At 44.2% G+C, this 16279-nt stretch overlaps 1 protein-coding gene across 6 annotated transcripts in view; it reads right to left on the reverse strand.

The window, feature by feature from the left end:
* Positions 1-16279, reverse strand: part of usp44 (ubiquitin specific peptidase 44) — a 94760-nt gene that overhangs the window by 15672 nt on the left and 62809 nt on the right. For all 6 annotated transcript variants that reach the window (XM_072471918.1, XM_072471913.1, XM_072471914.1 and 3 more), the window contains one exon: positions 12285-12483. In XM_072471918.1, coding sequence (XP_072328019.1) covers positions 12285-12483 — 199 coding nt within the window. The remainder of the gene's footprint in view (positions 1-12284; positions 12484-16279) is intronic.

Raw genomic sequence — 16279 nt, forward strand, 5'->3', positions numbered from 1 at the left:
TCTAAATTTATTTTTTTAAATAATAATAATAATAATAATTTATTGTCACAAGTAGGCTTCAATGAAGTTACTGTGAAAAGCCCCTAGTCGCCTGTTTCCGGCGCCTGTTCGGGGAGGCCGGTACGGGAATTGAACCCACGCTGCTCCCTTGTTCTGTATTACAAGCCAGCTATTTAGCCCACTGTGCTAAACCAGCTCGATTTCTCAGAACTAATTTACTACATGAGGCACTTTACAATTCTCAAGTGATAAAGCGCTATATTAATGCAAGTTATTCCTTAAGCAATACATGGAATTGGACATTATAATTTGTAATATAACCCACCCAATATTACATAAATTATAATGACCCAATCATGTGTTTCTATTTGTAGGGAAGTGATGGTGTTGTGGCATTGCCACTGGACTACTAATCCAGAGACCCAGGGTAATGCTCTGGGTTCCCAGGTTCGAATCCCATCATGGCAAATGGTGAAACTTGAATTAAATAAAAACTTGGAATTAAAAGTCTAATGATGACCATGAAACCATTGTCAGTTGTTGTGAAAACCATTCTGGTTCAGTAATGTCCTTTAGGGAAGGAAATGTGTTGCCCTTACCTGGTCTGGCCTACATGTGACTCCAGACCCACAGCAATGTGGTTGACTCTCAAGTGCCCCCTCAAGGACAATTAGGGATGTGCAATAAATGCTGGCCCAACCGGTGACCCCTACATCCCATGAAACAACTTGCCGTTTCTCGTTTATGATTTACTTCTGAAACTGTAGGGCTGGAAACTGGTGGTTTTAATTTCAGGCAACTGTCAGCATTGAGCAGGCCAAGACCAAGTGGAGCAAAGTTCTAAAGTAAAGATCCTGTACTCCTTCACAAACCCCGCTCACCAACCAGATGTACTGCAGCTGCAGACAGAGTGCTGACTGAACTGGGGACAGCTTTATGGACACATTCTCACTAGGAAATAGGTTCAAAATGTCCATCAGGTCCCTTCAATGCATCAATCTGAGTGGGATCAGTTCTAGGTGACTAAAGCCAAAAGTTAGTTTCTGAAGGAGGAAACAAAATTATGACTGTTCAAATGCAACATCGCAGCCAATTTCCCTAATCTTAAACAGTTGTCAGAACAGCTCTTAATCTGACCACTAGAGGATGTACAAGTGATATCAGATGTACAAGTGATATCAGTATTCATTCAATAACATACACAAGATAAAGAGCTGAGCTGAAGTATTGGCCAACAGTACTGATTGGAAACTCACAACACAAGTTCAAACCTCACCGCACAGGTTATGAAACTGAATTCAATTAATCTGGTAATTTGTGGTAATACTAGAAACGAAAATAGCTAAAACCTCCCTGGTCTACGAATGTCCTTCAGGGAAAGGACCTTGCCACCCCAACCCAGTCTGGACTACATGTGACTCAAACCCTTTACTTTATATACTACATCCTATGGATACTAAACTGCAGCTTAGCAACTAACTCATTAACAAATGGGCTTGTAACACCAGTTTTGGGTTAATTTTGTGAATATTGGATAATTCATCAGCCACCAGCAACAAACACCACTGAAAGAAGCCTTTTTTTTGCGAACCACAACGGAAAATCATCGCAGAAATTGCCTTACAACAGCTCCACGTGATGAACTATTTCTTTTTAATTTCTATAAATTTAAAGTACTCAATTCTTTTTTTCACAATTAAGGGGCAATTTAGTGTAGCCAATCCACATCTTTGGTTAGCACTGTTGCTTCACAGCACCAGGGTCCCAGGTTCGATTCCCGCTTGGGTCACTGTCTGTGCGGAGTCTGCACGTTCTCAGTGTCTGCGTGGGTTTCCTCCGGGTGTTCTGGTTTCCTCCCACAAGTCCCGAAAGACATGCTGTTAGTTAATTTGGACATCTGAATTTTATTTTATTTTATTTATTGTCACATGAACCGAAGTATAGTGAAAAGTATTTGTCTGCGGCCGAGGAACATACACAGTACGTACATAGTAGACAAAAGAATAATGAACAGAGAACATTGACAAATGGTACATCGACAAAACAGTGATTGGTTACAGTGTGGAGCAAGGGGCCAAACAAAGCAAATACATGAGCAAGAGCAGCATAGGGCGTCGTGAATAGTGTTCTTACAGGGAACAGATCAGTCCGAAGGGGAGTCGTTGAGGAGTCTTGGTAGCTGTGGGGAAGCTGTTCCTATGGCTGGATGTGCGAGTCTTCAGACTTCTGTACCTTCTGCCTGATGGAAGGGTCTGGAAGAAGGCAATGCCTGGGTGGCAGGGGTCTCTGACAATGCTGTCTGCCTTCCTGAGGCAGCGAGAGGTGTTTCCAGAATCAGTGTGAGGGTGGCAAGTTTGTGTGATGCGTTGGGCTGAATTCACCACAGTCTGCAGTTTCTTGCGTCTTGGACCGAGCAGCTGCCATACCTGGCTGTGATGCAGCTGGATAGGATGCTCTCTATCACACATCTGTAGAAGTTTGAGAGAGTCAATGCAGACATGCCAAATTTCTTTAGCTTCCGTAGGAAGTAGAGACGTTGTTGGGCTTTCTTGACTGTTGCATCAACACGAGTGGACCAGGACAGAATTCTCCCTCCATATACCCAAACAAGCGCCAGAATGTGGCGACTAAGGGCTTTTCCCAGTAACTTCATTGCAGTGTTTATGTAAGCTTACTTGTGACAATACAAATTATTATTTTGGGTTGTAAGAGTGAGACCCCTGTATATGGGGGAAATGCAATGTATAATTTCTACTTGTTGTGCTCTTGTTGCTTTCTTTTTGTTGGGGGGGGGGGCGGGGTTTGTTGAAAATTTGTTGAAAAACTTGAATAAATATATTTGAAAAAGAAAAAGGGAGACCCACGCAGACGGGGAGAATGTGCAAACTCCACATGGACAGTGACCCAGGCCCGGCATCGAACAGGAATCCTCAGCGGCGTGAGGCAGCAGTAATAACCAACGTGCCACCCTGTGATTAACTATTTAACGTCCCAAGATTATAACATTAAACAGGCTATTCGGCCCAGTGGCTCTATTGCGGATTTTGATTCACATGTCCTTCCCACCTATCCCATCATATCCGTTTCTCTTTTGTTTACTTATTTATCATCCCTTTAAATGTCTTTATGTTACTTGCTTCAGTTACACTTCCGGTGACGGCGGGCAGGAGGCAGCCGCACATTTGAGGGCTCCCGTTCGAGAACGGCATTTTCGGGGTTTAACGCCCGGTCCTAGGGGCAACGAAGGCGGCAAAAGCAGGGAGAAGGCACAGTGAAGGGAAATGTCAAAAATAAGTTCAAAAACGGCCGTGGAAAAAGCAGCTGAAAGTCCGTCGGGGAGTGGAAAGGCCACTCCCTGTGGGAGACGGCAAGAAAAGTGGAGGCTGGGGCACCAGGGGAGGCCGCATTGCCAACGGCTGAAGAAATGACTACGCTGATGGCTGTGGAACTCGAAAGGCAGTTCACAAAACACATGGAGGTGATGAGGAAGGAGATGGGGGCGGTATTGAAAGTGCTGGTGGAGGAGGCGATTGCTCTGGTGAAGGCGGCGGTATTGAGCGCAGTGGCGGAGGTGCGGGAGCAAGGTGAGGCGCTGAAGTAAGTGGAAGAGACATTATCGCAGCAGTGAGCAACTTATCTCGATGGGGAAGGAGATGCGGAAGGTGATAGAGATCAACAAGAGTCTGCGAGCCAAAATGGACAACTGGGAAACAGATCCAGGCGACAGAATCTGAGGATTGTGCCCGAAGGAGTGGAAGGCCCAAGGCTGACTTGAGTATTTTGCCACGATGTTGGCGAAGCTATTGGGGGAGGGGGATGATCCTTCCCGATATGAACTGGATCAGGCTCATCGGTCGTGGAGGCCTGTACCAAAGGAGAGCGAGCCGCCAAGAGTAGTGACTCTGTGATTTCGTAGGTACAGTGTGAAAGAGAAGGTCCTGTGCTGGGCAAAGCAGAAGCGGGTGGTGCAGTGGGCTGGAGCTGGTATACGCATATATCAGGAATTTACGGTGGAGCTGGCAAGGAGGCGGGCTGCCTTCAGCCGGGTGAAGAAGGCACTGTACATCAGTACGGTGCAGTGCGGCATAGTATACCCAGCTAAGTTGAGGGTGACCTACAAATCCAAGGACTTTTATTTTGGGACGGTGGAAGCAGCGGAGGAGTTTGCGAAGGCAGAAGGACTATGGCTGAATTGAGAAATGGTCATGTACCGATGTAGCCTTATGTAACTGTATTTTTTCACTGCATGCTGGTGTGTGTGCGAAATGAGCCGACGTTGTATATACTTGGACAAGGGAAGAGATGAGACTTTCACTTGCAATGATGGTTCTTTGGGGCTTGGGTGTGTGCGGGGTTTGTGTGCTAAAAGGGATTTCTTTGTTTTCCTGGGACCGGGCAAGGGGGAAAGAGACTCGGGCGGGGGCCTCCACCCTGAGGTGGGGGGAGGGGCTGTGGCCATCGGAGCCTGGCAGAACAGGTTCCAATGAGTCTAGCCAGGGTGGAAAGTTGGGGGGGAAGGAACAGAGGTTGGGGGGAGGAGTTTTATAAGAGGAAGTGGAGGGGAGGAGTCGGGAGGGGGGTTACAATTCATGGGTGCCATTTACAGTACTCTTTCGGGGATTGGATGGAATTGAATGGGGGGGGGGGGAGAAAAGAGATGGACTCTATAGGCGATTCTTGATTCCTTTTTCTTTCCTTTGCTTTTCCCATCGTGGGAGGGTTTGTTTTATTTGATGCTTATGTTGTCAGGTGGGCCGTTGTTTGGGGTGGTGGGAGGATGGGATCATTGTTTTTGATAAGGGGATTGACTTTGTATTTGTTACCGTTTACTGCTTGTTGGTGGGGTGTAAATTCTGAAGAAAATGTGAAAATGGAGAATAAAAATATATATATTTTTTTATAAACTACGTAATGCACCAAAAGCTGATGCTCAGATAAATACTACTGCCGTTTGTATCTGGACTCATCCTGCATTCATAAGCAAACAAAAAACTGACTAAAAACAGGCAAATAGAAGCTGCAAATAAAATCATGCAAATGCCAGCAACAAATTGCAAATATCATTGACGAACATTCCCTCAGCTCCAGCCACCTTCGCTCAGTGTTATACTCAGTAAATTTTGAAACTGAAGGCTCCCAGGTAAGGTTGCTTGTTCATCTGCACACTGAACTAAAAACTGTTTTTTTAAAATTGGATATTTCAGGTTGGAGTCTTTCAATTTATTTATGTAATCCCATTACACAACTGCACATATTTCAAGTGTGAATACATGGGATTGGCCATGTTTTTCCTGCGCCTGCAAACAGTAATGCAGTTTGGAAAAGATTTAACCAACTTGCCAACCTCAACGAGACCAGGTTAGTTCTTGCAGCCATGAATACCTGCACAGCATTATTTAGTGCTTAATAAATGATATCTTCCTCGTCTTTTGTGTAGTTCCTGCGTTATAGCATAACTAACTCATTAACAAATGTGTTTTAACACCAGTTATGGGTTATTTTTGTGAATATTGCATAATTCACCAGCCTCCAGCAACAAACACCACTGAAAGAAACTATTGTTTGTACCAAGCACAATGGAAAATCATTGCAGAAACTGCTTTACAACAGCTCCTCATGACAATGCAATGTCCCAAGATTACATAGAATTTACATGAAACAGGTCATTTGGGCGAACACTATGCTGATTTTGATTCACATGCTCTTCCTCCCACCTATCCCATCATATTCTTTTTTCTGTTGTGTACTTATTTAGCTTCCCTTTAAACACATTGATCTGACGTGCCTCAACAAGTCCATGTGATATATAGATACGAGGGCTGAGTTGATTAAAGTAGATTGGGAAACTAGATTGCAAGTTCTAAAAATAAGAAATGGCAAGTGTTTAAGAAACTAATTCAACATTCCCTTAAAGAATAAAAACTCCATGGGAAAAGTGGACCAAGCTGGATAACATCAGGTCAAAGGAAGAGGTTTATGATATTGCCAGAAAGGACAGAAAATCCTGCAAAGGCTGTACAAGAAATTAATATGAAGAGAATATGAGCATAAACTATCAAGAGACATAAAAACTGATTGCAAAAGCTTATATAAGCTATGTAAATAGGAAGAGATGAGGTAGAGACAGGAGAAATTATTGCAGTGAATCCTCAGTTAAGGTGGTAACTGCGTTTGTGAAAAGTGCACTTTTCACAAACGCAGTTACCACCTTTTCAAACAAATCAGATTTTCCCATTAAAATAACTTCAAGGGATTCAGAGATCTAAACATTCAATCTCTCATCACTGATGCACCATGGCAACAGTGCGTACCATCTACAAGATGCACCGCAGTGACTCACCAAGGCTCCTTCGACAGCATCTTCCAAACCCATTCCAAACTCTACCATCAAGAAGGACAAGGGCAGCAGGTACATGGGAACACCCCACCTGCAAGTTTCCCTCCACGTCACCCACCATTCTGACTTGGAAATATATCAACATTCATTCATTGCCACTGGGTTAAAATCCTGGAACTTCCTCCCTAACAGCACTTTGGGTGTACCTGCACCACATGGACTACAGCGATTAAATGTCATCACCTTCTCAAGGGCAATAAGGGATGGGCAATCAATGATGGACTAGCTGGTGACACCTACATCCCAGAAAAAATAAAGGAATCGCAAGCTGCAAATCTCCAGAGCCCAGTCAGTTTATGCTGCTCCACCCATCTGTTTTGTACTAATCAAGTTCACCTTTAATCTGTTAAATTTGTTGGGTGTGCGCATTAATAGTCCATCAAACTTGCAGTTTACTAAGATCACAGATCCCCTGTTGCTCTTGCTGTGATAACGTCATACTTACAGCAGGCTACAATGTAAACAAATCTGAACTAAAGGGCACAGGAAAAGACTTAATTACAAGATATTAAAATTTACAGAAATTAAAATCAACTGAGTGAATAGAACAAAGACGCTCAATAAATCTATTGCAATGGATATAGGAAGATGATAGTAAGTACGCATAAAAAATATCTAATTGTGTATTTTTGTTTATTAGCAGGTATTACGGGCCAGGGTTTAGAGAACACCAAAGTATACCATGGAGTTCACCTGGCCCACAACTTTTAATAGATTTTGGTTATGGGGAGCACAAGGACCCACTTTACATGCAACAGAGAACTAAAAGTATTTTTAAACAAAAACAATGTTTATTCTATGAATCCAGTTAACATTTTATAAACATAGTAAACAGTTTATCAACTACCAACCCTGACCACCCCCCAAAAGATACAGTACACTATAGATAACCCTAAATAACTTTCCAAACAACATCCATGAGTTAAAGCCTTTGTAAACATAGACAGCAGGCTTAAATTCTCTACAGAAACAGTTATTACTTTGAAATCATCAATGAGCTGAAGACATTCTTTTGCTTGGAGAGAGAGAGATCATTACACAGCTGCTGAAGTGAAAGACAGCCCAGCTCCACCCACACAATGACATCACTGCAGCTATTTGATATATACCCATTTCTTAAAGATGCATCCACCTGACACAGGGGTGAAAGAGGAAAAGCATTTGGTCACCATCACTGTCTCATACCCATTGTAAAGCAGTTGTCAATGTGGCTATCAGTTGCTCGCCTCATCTCGAGGCACCAGTTTACGTGTTAAATGATGCAGTCACAAATGAGGCAAACTAGGTGGGAAGGAGAAGGGGGTAGAGTGGGTTAGGAGGAAGGAAGAATCTTATAAGGGGTCTAGTTTGAGGGCTATGGTGGCGGAAGTGTTGCCAATGGTTCCGAGTAGGTATTCAGGCAGGTCGGTGGTGCAGTCCACGATGAAGATATGGAATCAGCCGAGGAGGCATTTTAGGGTGGAAGGGATGTCAGCGCTAATGGCGCTGTGCGAGCATCATGGGTTTGGAGCTGGGATGGGGGGGGGGGGGGGGGGGGGTTGGAAGGAGAGAGGATGGATAGTGTATACAGGAGGTGGAGGGAAGTGGGGCTGGTCAAGGTGAAGGGAAGTGGGGCTGGTCAAGGTGAAGGATTTGTATTTGGAGGAAGGTTTCGCCAGTGTGGAGGAGCTAAGGGAGAGGGTAGAGCTGCCGAGGGGGAGTGAGTTCAGGTATCTGCAGGTTAGGGACTTTGCACAAAAGGTCTGGAGGTCGTTCCCTAGGTTGCCGGGATACACCCTGCTGGAGCGACTGCTGCTTCCGGATGTGGAAGGGGAGGGAAGAATTGGGGATATATACAAGTGGCTGGGGGGGCAGGCAGGTGAGCGGGTGGTGAAGATCAATTGGGGAGTATGGAATGAGGCACTGAGTAGGGTAACCGGGACCTCCTCTTGTGCAAGGATGAGTCTGATACAGTTTAAGGTGGTGCACAGGGTGCATATGACTTGGGCAAGTATGAGTGGGATCTTTCAGGGGGTATAAGATGAGTGTGAGAGGTGTGGGCAGGGGTCAGTGAATCATGAGCATATGTTTTGGGATTGCGAAAAATTGGGAAGATTCTGGGCGAGAGTGTTTGCGGTCTTAGACAGGTAGTGGAGAAGGTGGAGGAGCTGGACCCTTTGGTGGCGATATTTGGGGTTTCAGAGAAGTCAGAATACATGGAGAGGAGGAAGGCCGATGTCGTGGCCTTCACGTCTCTGATTGCAAGGCGACAAATTTTGCTGGAGTGGCAGTCGGCATCGCCACCTGGGGTAGAGGCTTGATTGGGTGACCTGTACGACTTCCTGTGGTTAGAGAAGATAAAGCTCAGGGGGTTAAGGGGCTCAGCAGGGGGGTTTGAGAAAAGGTGGAGGATGTTTGTGACCGTGTTTGAGGAGCTGTTTTGTCACGGGGGGGTGGGGGAGGGTGAAAAAGGGTAAAAATCTGTACAGACTGTATAGTTGAGTGTTTCCCGGGGTGTTTATTTGTTGTAACCTGTTTTGTTACATGTTTGCAATAAAATACATTTTTTTAAAAAACTAATGAGACAAGTTCCAGACTGTGATATAAAAACAGTTTTTAGGTACATTGACTCTTTCTACTGTGTCTATGTCCAAGGAGAACAATGGTAATTAAATTTAGAGGGAAAAAGAAAGTTGACTAATTATTTTCACAGGAGACAGGAGATTCATAATACAAGTCTTTTGACTTATGATTGAGGAAGCCATCGCTTCTCGGCCTTTTGTCTAAGATCAAGCGCAGTGCTTCTCGGCCTTTTGGATAAGATGAGCGTGGGATCAGGTGTATTGCCTGGATCTGGCATGTCTCTCTTGTGGAGACCATGAATTGGATTCAATTTGAATTGGTTTTTGGAGCAGGCAAGGAGCTGGATTAGGGGTTTGCCCCATCCACTCTCTTGAGCACTGGCTTTGTAATTCTGATAAAGTAATGGATTTTTAAAAAAATGATTCGAGGAAATCCTGCATTAACTGCAAAACAATGGACTGAATGGTTTCTCAATTCCAAGGTTCATATTGTTTTAGGAGAAAAATCTTTAAGGTGGACGAATGAGGGAAAGTAATATTTTCATTTTAAAACGTTATTTGGTTCACAGTGTTACCATCTGCTGCTAAAACAGGTGAAGGTTGAATGTCACAGCAGGTGGGTCAGGATTTATCCTTTAATCTAAGTGCAGTCAATAGACCAGTATTTTACTGATTTGGTTAGAAATATCATAAGAACATAAGACATAGGAGTAGAAGTCGGCCACTCGGCCCATCGAGTATGCTCTGCCATTCAATGAGATCATGGTTGATCCAACAATCCTCAACTCGGGGGCACGATGGTGACGCAGTAGTTAGCACTGCTGCCTCATGGCATCATGGTCCCAGGTTCGATCCAGGCTCTGGGTCACTGTCCGTGTGGAGTTTGCACATTTTCCCCGTGTTTACGTGGGTTTCGCCCCCACAACCCAAAGATGTGCAGAGTAGGTGAATTGGCCACGCTAAATTGCCTCTTGATTGGAAAAAATGAATTGGGTACTCTAAATTTATATATATTTAAATTTAGAGTACCCAATTCTTTACAAAATACAATCCTCAACTGCACTTTCCCACCTTATCCCCATAACCGTGATTCCCTTATTTATTAAAAATCTGTCCATCTCAGCATTGAACATAGTTAGCGACCCAGCTTCTACAGATCTCTGCAGAATTCCAGATTCACTACCCTCAGAGAAGAAATTCCTCCTCATCTCTGTCTTAAATGGACAACTCCTTACTCAAGAGATTCTGCCCTATGATCCTAGGCTCCCCACAAGAGGAAACATCCTCTCAGCATCTATCCTGTCAAGCCCCCTGAGAATCCTATATGTCTCAACAAGGTCGCCTCTCATTCTTCTAACCTCCAATGAGTACAGGCTTCTCCCAACCTACTTGCAGTTGCATTGGTGGTGGTGGTGGTGGTTGGGGGGGGGGGGGGCAGCTTTGATGTTATTGGGCATTTATAGACATACATTACTTAATTCCTCATTTAACATGATTTGTCAGTCTGATTCCTATGAATTGTCAGTCACCTCAGACAGATACGTCTTTTAATGCCCTTTATTCCAATTAAGGTGTCAAAGGATTTTTAATATATCAGTAATATATAATAGGGAGAAGCAGACTCTGGTAGCCAAGTTTCGCACAAGAGTAATAAGGAACCGGCTTTCTCAGGCTGACTCTGATGGTGTACAACTGCAGTATACAGTTTAGTTCAGAACTAATTTATCAAATACAATTCTCCCAGAGTTTATTTTCATTTTTCTTTCATTCCCATCTCACTGCTGCCGATGCTGAACTCCCATCCAGGTTTTCATTTTGCCTCCTTCACCAACCTGAACTTCACAACTCCTTGCTACACAAAGCTCCTTCACCCATATCCTACTCCATCCCAAATTAAATCCCGTTCACTGATCCCTTCACCCGTTAACCTCCACTGGCTCCTGGTCAGCAATGTGATGGTTTTCAGATTCTTGTTCTCACATAAATCCCTCAGTCACCGTATCTGACCCTAAACTACCCTACATTCTGCAAACATTTTGGCCAATTGAGTGTACCATTCTGTTTCGCTATCAGTGGGAGAGCTCTCAGTTATTATTCCCCCTGACAACTGGGTGGCACGGTAACACAGTGGTTAGCACTGTTGCTTCACAGCGCGAGGGTCCCAGGTTCGATTCCCGCTTGCTGCACGTTCTCCCTGTGACTGCGTGGGTTTCCTCCGGCTGCTCTGGTTTCCTTCCACAAATCCCGAAAGACGTGCTGTTAGGTGAATTGGACATTCTGAATTCTCCCTTGGTGTACCCGAATTCGCCGGAATGTGGCGACTAGGGGCATTTCACAGCAACTTCATTGCAGTGTTAATGTAAGTGTACCTGAGACAATAATAAAGATTATTTTAAAAAAAAATTTTTTAAGCGTACCCAATTATTTTTTTTCCAATTAAGGAGCAATTTAGCGTGGCCAATCCACCTACCCTACACATTTTTGGGCTGTGTGGGCGAAACCCACGCAAACACGGGGAGAATGTGCAAACTCCACACGGACAGTGACCCAGAGCGGGGATTGAACCTGGGACCTCGGCGTTGTGAGGCAGCAATGCTAACCACTGAGCCACTGTGCTGCCCAAAGATAACTGAAATTCATTCCTAAACCCCTTTGATTTGTTTTACTCCTTTCATATCCTAAAAATCCACTTCCTTGACCATGTCTTCTTCCAGACCCATCCCTCAATTCTTACTTGAAGTATCTTGTATTTTATGCAAGTCCAATATGTTGCCATTCAATTTCATGAATTAGTATTAACATTTGTACAGTTGACTTTTAAACAGCCGTAAAAAGATTCAAGCAACATTCTTAGCTTCCGATTCATGACCAAACTCTTGACAGGCACCAAACTCAATATCACATAGAATGTTTTTAAAACACCTTTCGAATCACAACCCCATTCTTCAGCAGATGTTTATGCCTCAGTCAGTTGTGCTTTTAGCAGTTACTGAGTAGGGAAGTTCACCTCCTTTGTCCACTATCTCCTTTCAATGAAGGAGCAGCCTCATTCAGACTGTAAAGAAGACTTCACTTAAACAGAGTATTCAGAGGGCTTCACAAATAAGGGGTCAGTTGGGAAAATAAGTTATTGATCAACCAGAATAGGTGCATATTTTCCTTATTAATTATACAAAATTAGATTGCCAGCAGTTTAAAACTGCTAGTGCCAAATTTTAACAATCTTCTACTTAACTGCGGTGCAAATTCAAAACAAAAAGTACTATGTTGCTCTTTCATGATTCAATCTCCAGCGTACATACATATGAAGTCCATCCTCTACTCACTGTTGCACTGGTTACAGGCATAAATTTTCCCTTCCAAGGCCTCTGTCTCTGTGAATTTTGCCAACATTTCCGTCAACAAGCAAGAATACTGGGAAGCAGCTTCTTTTCCATGGCAGTGGTATCTCTCAGGAAATTCTAGAGAAAGGTCCCAGAAGGATTCAATCGTGTTGGATTTGTTGTCGCAAGAAAGGCATGTAACCTGTTTCAGAAGGATACGAGTCAGTGACATAACTACAGTGATTTCGACTCCATGTAATTCTCTCCAACTCAGATAATGTGTCCATATCCGTACAGTAAAGAGCACTCCAAGTTCACATCTTGGATCTGTGACTATAAGTCCCATCTAATACTTCCAATAGTAACAGGTGTTGTTTATGATGCTGGCTCAAGTTTCTATTTAAACGCAAGAAGAAATAAAATTATTAATATTTTGCAGCTGTTTGGAGTATTAACATTTGCTAATTTTGAAGCAAATGTACAATAAGTTGATTTATGTTTCAGTTACTGATTTAAAGCATTCAGCCTGGGACTCTCTGTTGGATAGGGGATTCTCTAAAGACAAACATGTTCAATGTGCTGCACAAAACCAATGTTTATCCCACTGCAAAGTATGTTGTAGCAACTGAAAAAATTGCGGTGTGGTGCTCTTTGGGAAATCATTGCCGCCTTACTGCTGCAGCTTAAGCACAGTAGCTGATTTTATGTTGTACTATTTGAAGGAAGGCATACCAGGCAGTTCAGCAGACCTTGGAGCTGGACTGGATGTGCACATAGTGCCAGCAGGTACCACACCAGACTGGGTATACCATGATGCCGACCATATTAGCAGGCATGGCACAAATACTCAGCAATTGCTGGAGGAAACCTGACCCCTCAATTTCTGAATCCGTGCAATTTTCTGCAGCTCATCCACTGCACAGCAACAACAGGGCCAGTGACAAGTGAACACTACCTGCTTCCAGATTACCAGATTAATTGGTGCAGGAGTAGCCTGTGTGCTGTATGAAACAATTGACTGATGCATTGATCAGTCACAGCCAGCAGCTTCTGCTCTCTCCCTAGTGAGCGTCAGAATTTCCCAAGGCCCTTCGATGACATGCGAATTTCTCATCCTCTGTCATGTGCACTTGCTTTCCTGCACACAGTGTTACCTCATGTTAGGCCATAACACAGATTCAGAATTAGGCTATTCGGCCCATCGAGTCTGCTCCGCCATTCAAACATGGCTGATATGTTTCTCATCCCCATAACCCCTGATCCATTAATTACATCCTCCCAAGATGTGTGCAGAAGCTGACAGCATGGTGGCACAGTGGTTAGCATTGCTGCCTCACAGCGCTGAGGTCCCAGTTCGATCCCGGCTCTGGGTCACTGTCCGTGTGGAGTTTTCACATTCTCCCTGTGTTTGTGTGGGTTTCACCCCCACAACCCAAAAATGTGCAGGGTAGATGGATTGGCCACGCTAAATTGCCCCTTAATTGGAAAAAATGAATTGGGTACACTAAATTTAAAAAAAATTAAATGTGCAGAAGCTTGCAAACTTGAGAATTCTGGAAAACGCTCACTCTTTCTTCTGTTCCTAAGAAGAGTCAAAACATTAACTCTTTCTCTCCCTCCACAGATGCTGCCAGACTTGCTGAGTTCTGACAGCACTTTCACTTTTTATTTCAGGTTTTTAGCATCTGCAGTACTTTGCTTTTCAGCCCAATAGTCAACCATCACTTCAGGAAGTGGAAAACGCTTGAAGTTAGTACAGAACAGGGTATTCAGAGGGCTTCACAAATAAGGGGTCATTGGGGGAAACTGCCTGATTTGAAAGATAAAAGTCAAAACTTAACCCGTTGAAGATTTATGTTTATCCAACGCCACTTAATATCTACAGAGGGTAGACATTTTGCTCAAACCGGTCTGTCATTTAAAAAAAAAAAAATTTAGAGTACCCAATTCTTTTTTTCCCAATTAAGGGGCAATTTAGCGTGGCCAATCCACCTACCCTGCACATCGTTGGGTTATGGGGGTGAGACCCACGCAGACACGGGGAGAATGTGCAAACTACACACCTCGAACTCGGGTCCTCAGCACTGTGAGGCAGCAGTGCTAACCACAGTGCTAACCACTGTGCCATCGTGCCACTCCCACAGTCATAGATACATGGAACATAGTGCAGAAGGCCATTCGGCCCATCGAGACTGTACCAACCCGCTTAAGCCCTCACTTCAACCCTATCCCCATAACCCAATAACCCCTCCTAACCTTTTTTGGACACTAAGGGCAATTTAGCATGGCCAATCCACCTAACCTGCGCATCTTTGGACTGTGAGAGGAAACCAGAGAACCCGGAGGAAACCCACGCAGACACGGGGAGAATGTGCAGACTCCGCACAGACAGTGACCCAGTGGGGAATCGAACCTGAGACCCTGGCGCTGTGAAGCCACAGTGCTAGCCACATGTGCTACCGTGCTGCCCCGTCTTAAATACTTGATTCACCAATAATTGTTTAATTCAAGGATGAAAAGATCAAACAACACTCCAGTTTTTAAAATCCCATTGGCGTTGCATACCATAAATTTATAGAAATGTACAGTGTAAAATTATTTTGTGAAATATCACAGTAATATGTGCATTGTGTACAAGTCATTGAAGGTGGCACGACAGGTTGAGAGAGTCGTTGATAAAGCAGAGTATCCTGAGCTATAGCAATAGGAGTTTAGAGTACTAAAGCAAGGAGGTTATGTTAAACTTGTCTAACACACTGAATAACAGTTGGAGCATTGCATCCAGTTCTGGGCATCAAACTTTAGAATGGCTTGAAGGCATTAGAGTGCAGAAAGGATTCATGAGAATAGTGAGGAACTTCAGTCATGTATAGTAGAGGCATTCAGTTGGTTTTCCTTGAGAGGTGGACAGATTTGATGGAGATGTTCAAAAGCACGAGAGAGCTGGGCAGAGCAGATAGGGGGAAACTTCTCCCATTGGTTGAAGGGTCAAGAACCAGAAGGCACAGGCCTAAAGTGGCAAAAGAAGCAAAGGTGACACGAGGAAAAACTTATTCACACAGCAAGTGGTTAGGATCTGGAATGCACAGAGCACGGTGGAGACAGATTCCCACAGCGAGTGGTTAGGATCTGGAATGCACCGTCTGCGAATGTGGTGGAGACAGATTCACGCAGCGTGTGGTTAGGATCTGGAATGTTCTGTCCGAGTGTGTGGTGGAGACAGATTCACAGCAAATTGTTCGGATGTGGAATGTAAATGTGGTGGAGACAGATTCATATAGTGAGGTGTTTGGATATGGAATGCACTGTCTGCAAGTGTGGTGGAGACAGAGTCACACAGCGAGTGGTTAGGATCTGGAATGTACAGTCTGAGAGTGTGATGGAGACAGATCCACCCAGTGAATGGTTAGGATCTAGAATGCAAGGGGAGGCATGTTAGTGCAGTGGTTAGCACTGCTGCCTCACGGCACCGAGGACCCGGGTTCCATCCTAGTCCGGGGTCACTACCCGTGTGGAGTTTGCACATTCTCCTCGTGTCTGCGTGGGTCTCACCCCCATTACTCAAAAAGATGTGCAGGGTAGGTGGATTGGCTATGTTAAATCGCAGGATCTGTCTGTGAGTGTGGTGGAGACAGATTCATACAGCAAATGGTTAGGGTCTGGAATGTAATGCCTGAGATTATGAGGGAGACAGATTCACACAGCGAGTGGTTCGGATGTGGAACGCACTGTCTGCGAGAGGGTGGAGACAAATTCATGCAGCGAGTGGTTAGGATCTAGAATGTACTTTCTGAGAGTGTGGTAGGGCAATTCAATTGTGGCATTCAAGAGGGGATTGGATTGTCTGAAAAGGAAGAATGGGTACGGTTACAGGGAGGAGGAGGAGGAGGAATGGCTCTAGGTGAATTGCTCATTCAGAGAGAGCAGATGCAGACATGAGCCGAATTGTCTCAAAGAATAAAGAACAAAGACCAGTACAGCACAGGAAAAGGCCCATT

This window comes from Scyliorhinus torazame, chromosome 13 (genome assembly GCF_047496885.1).
Source record: "Scyliorhinus torazame isolate Kashiwa2021f chromosome 13, sScyTor2.1, whole genome shotgun sequence".
NCBI lineage: Eukaryota > Metazoa > Chordata > Chondrichthyes > Carcharhiniformes > Scyliorhinidae > Scyliorhinus > Scyliorhinus torazame.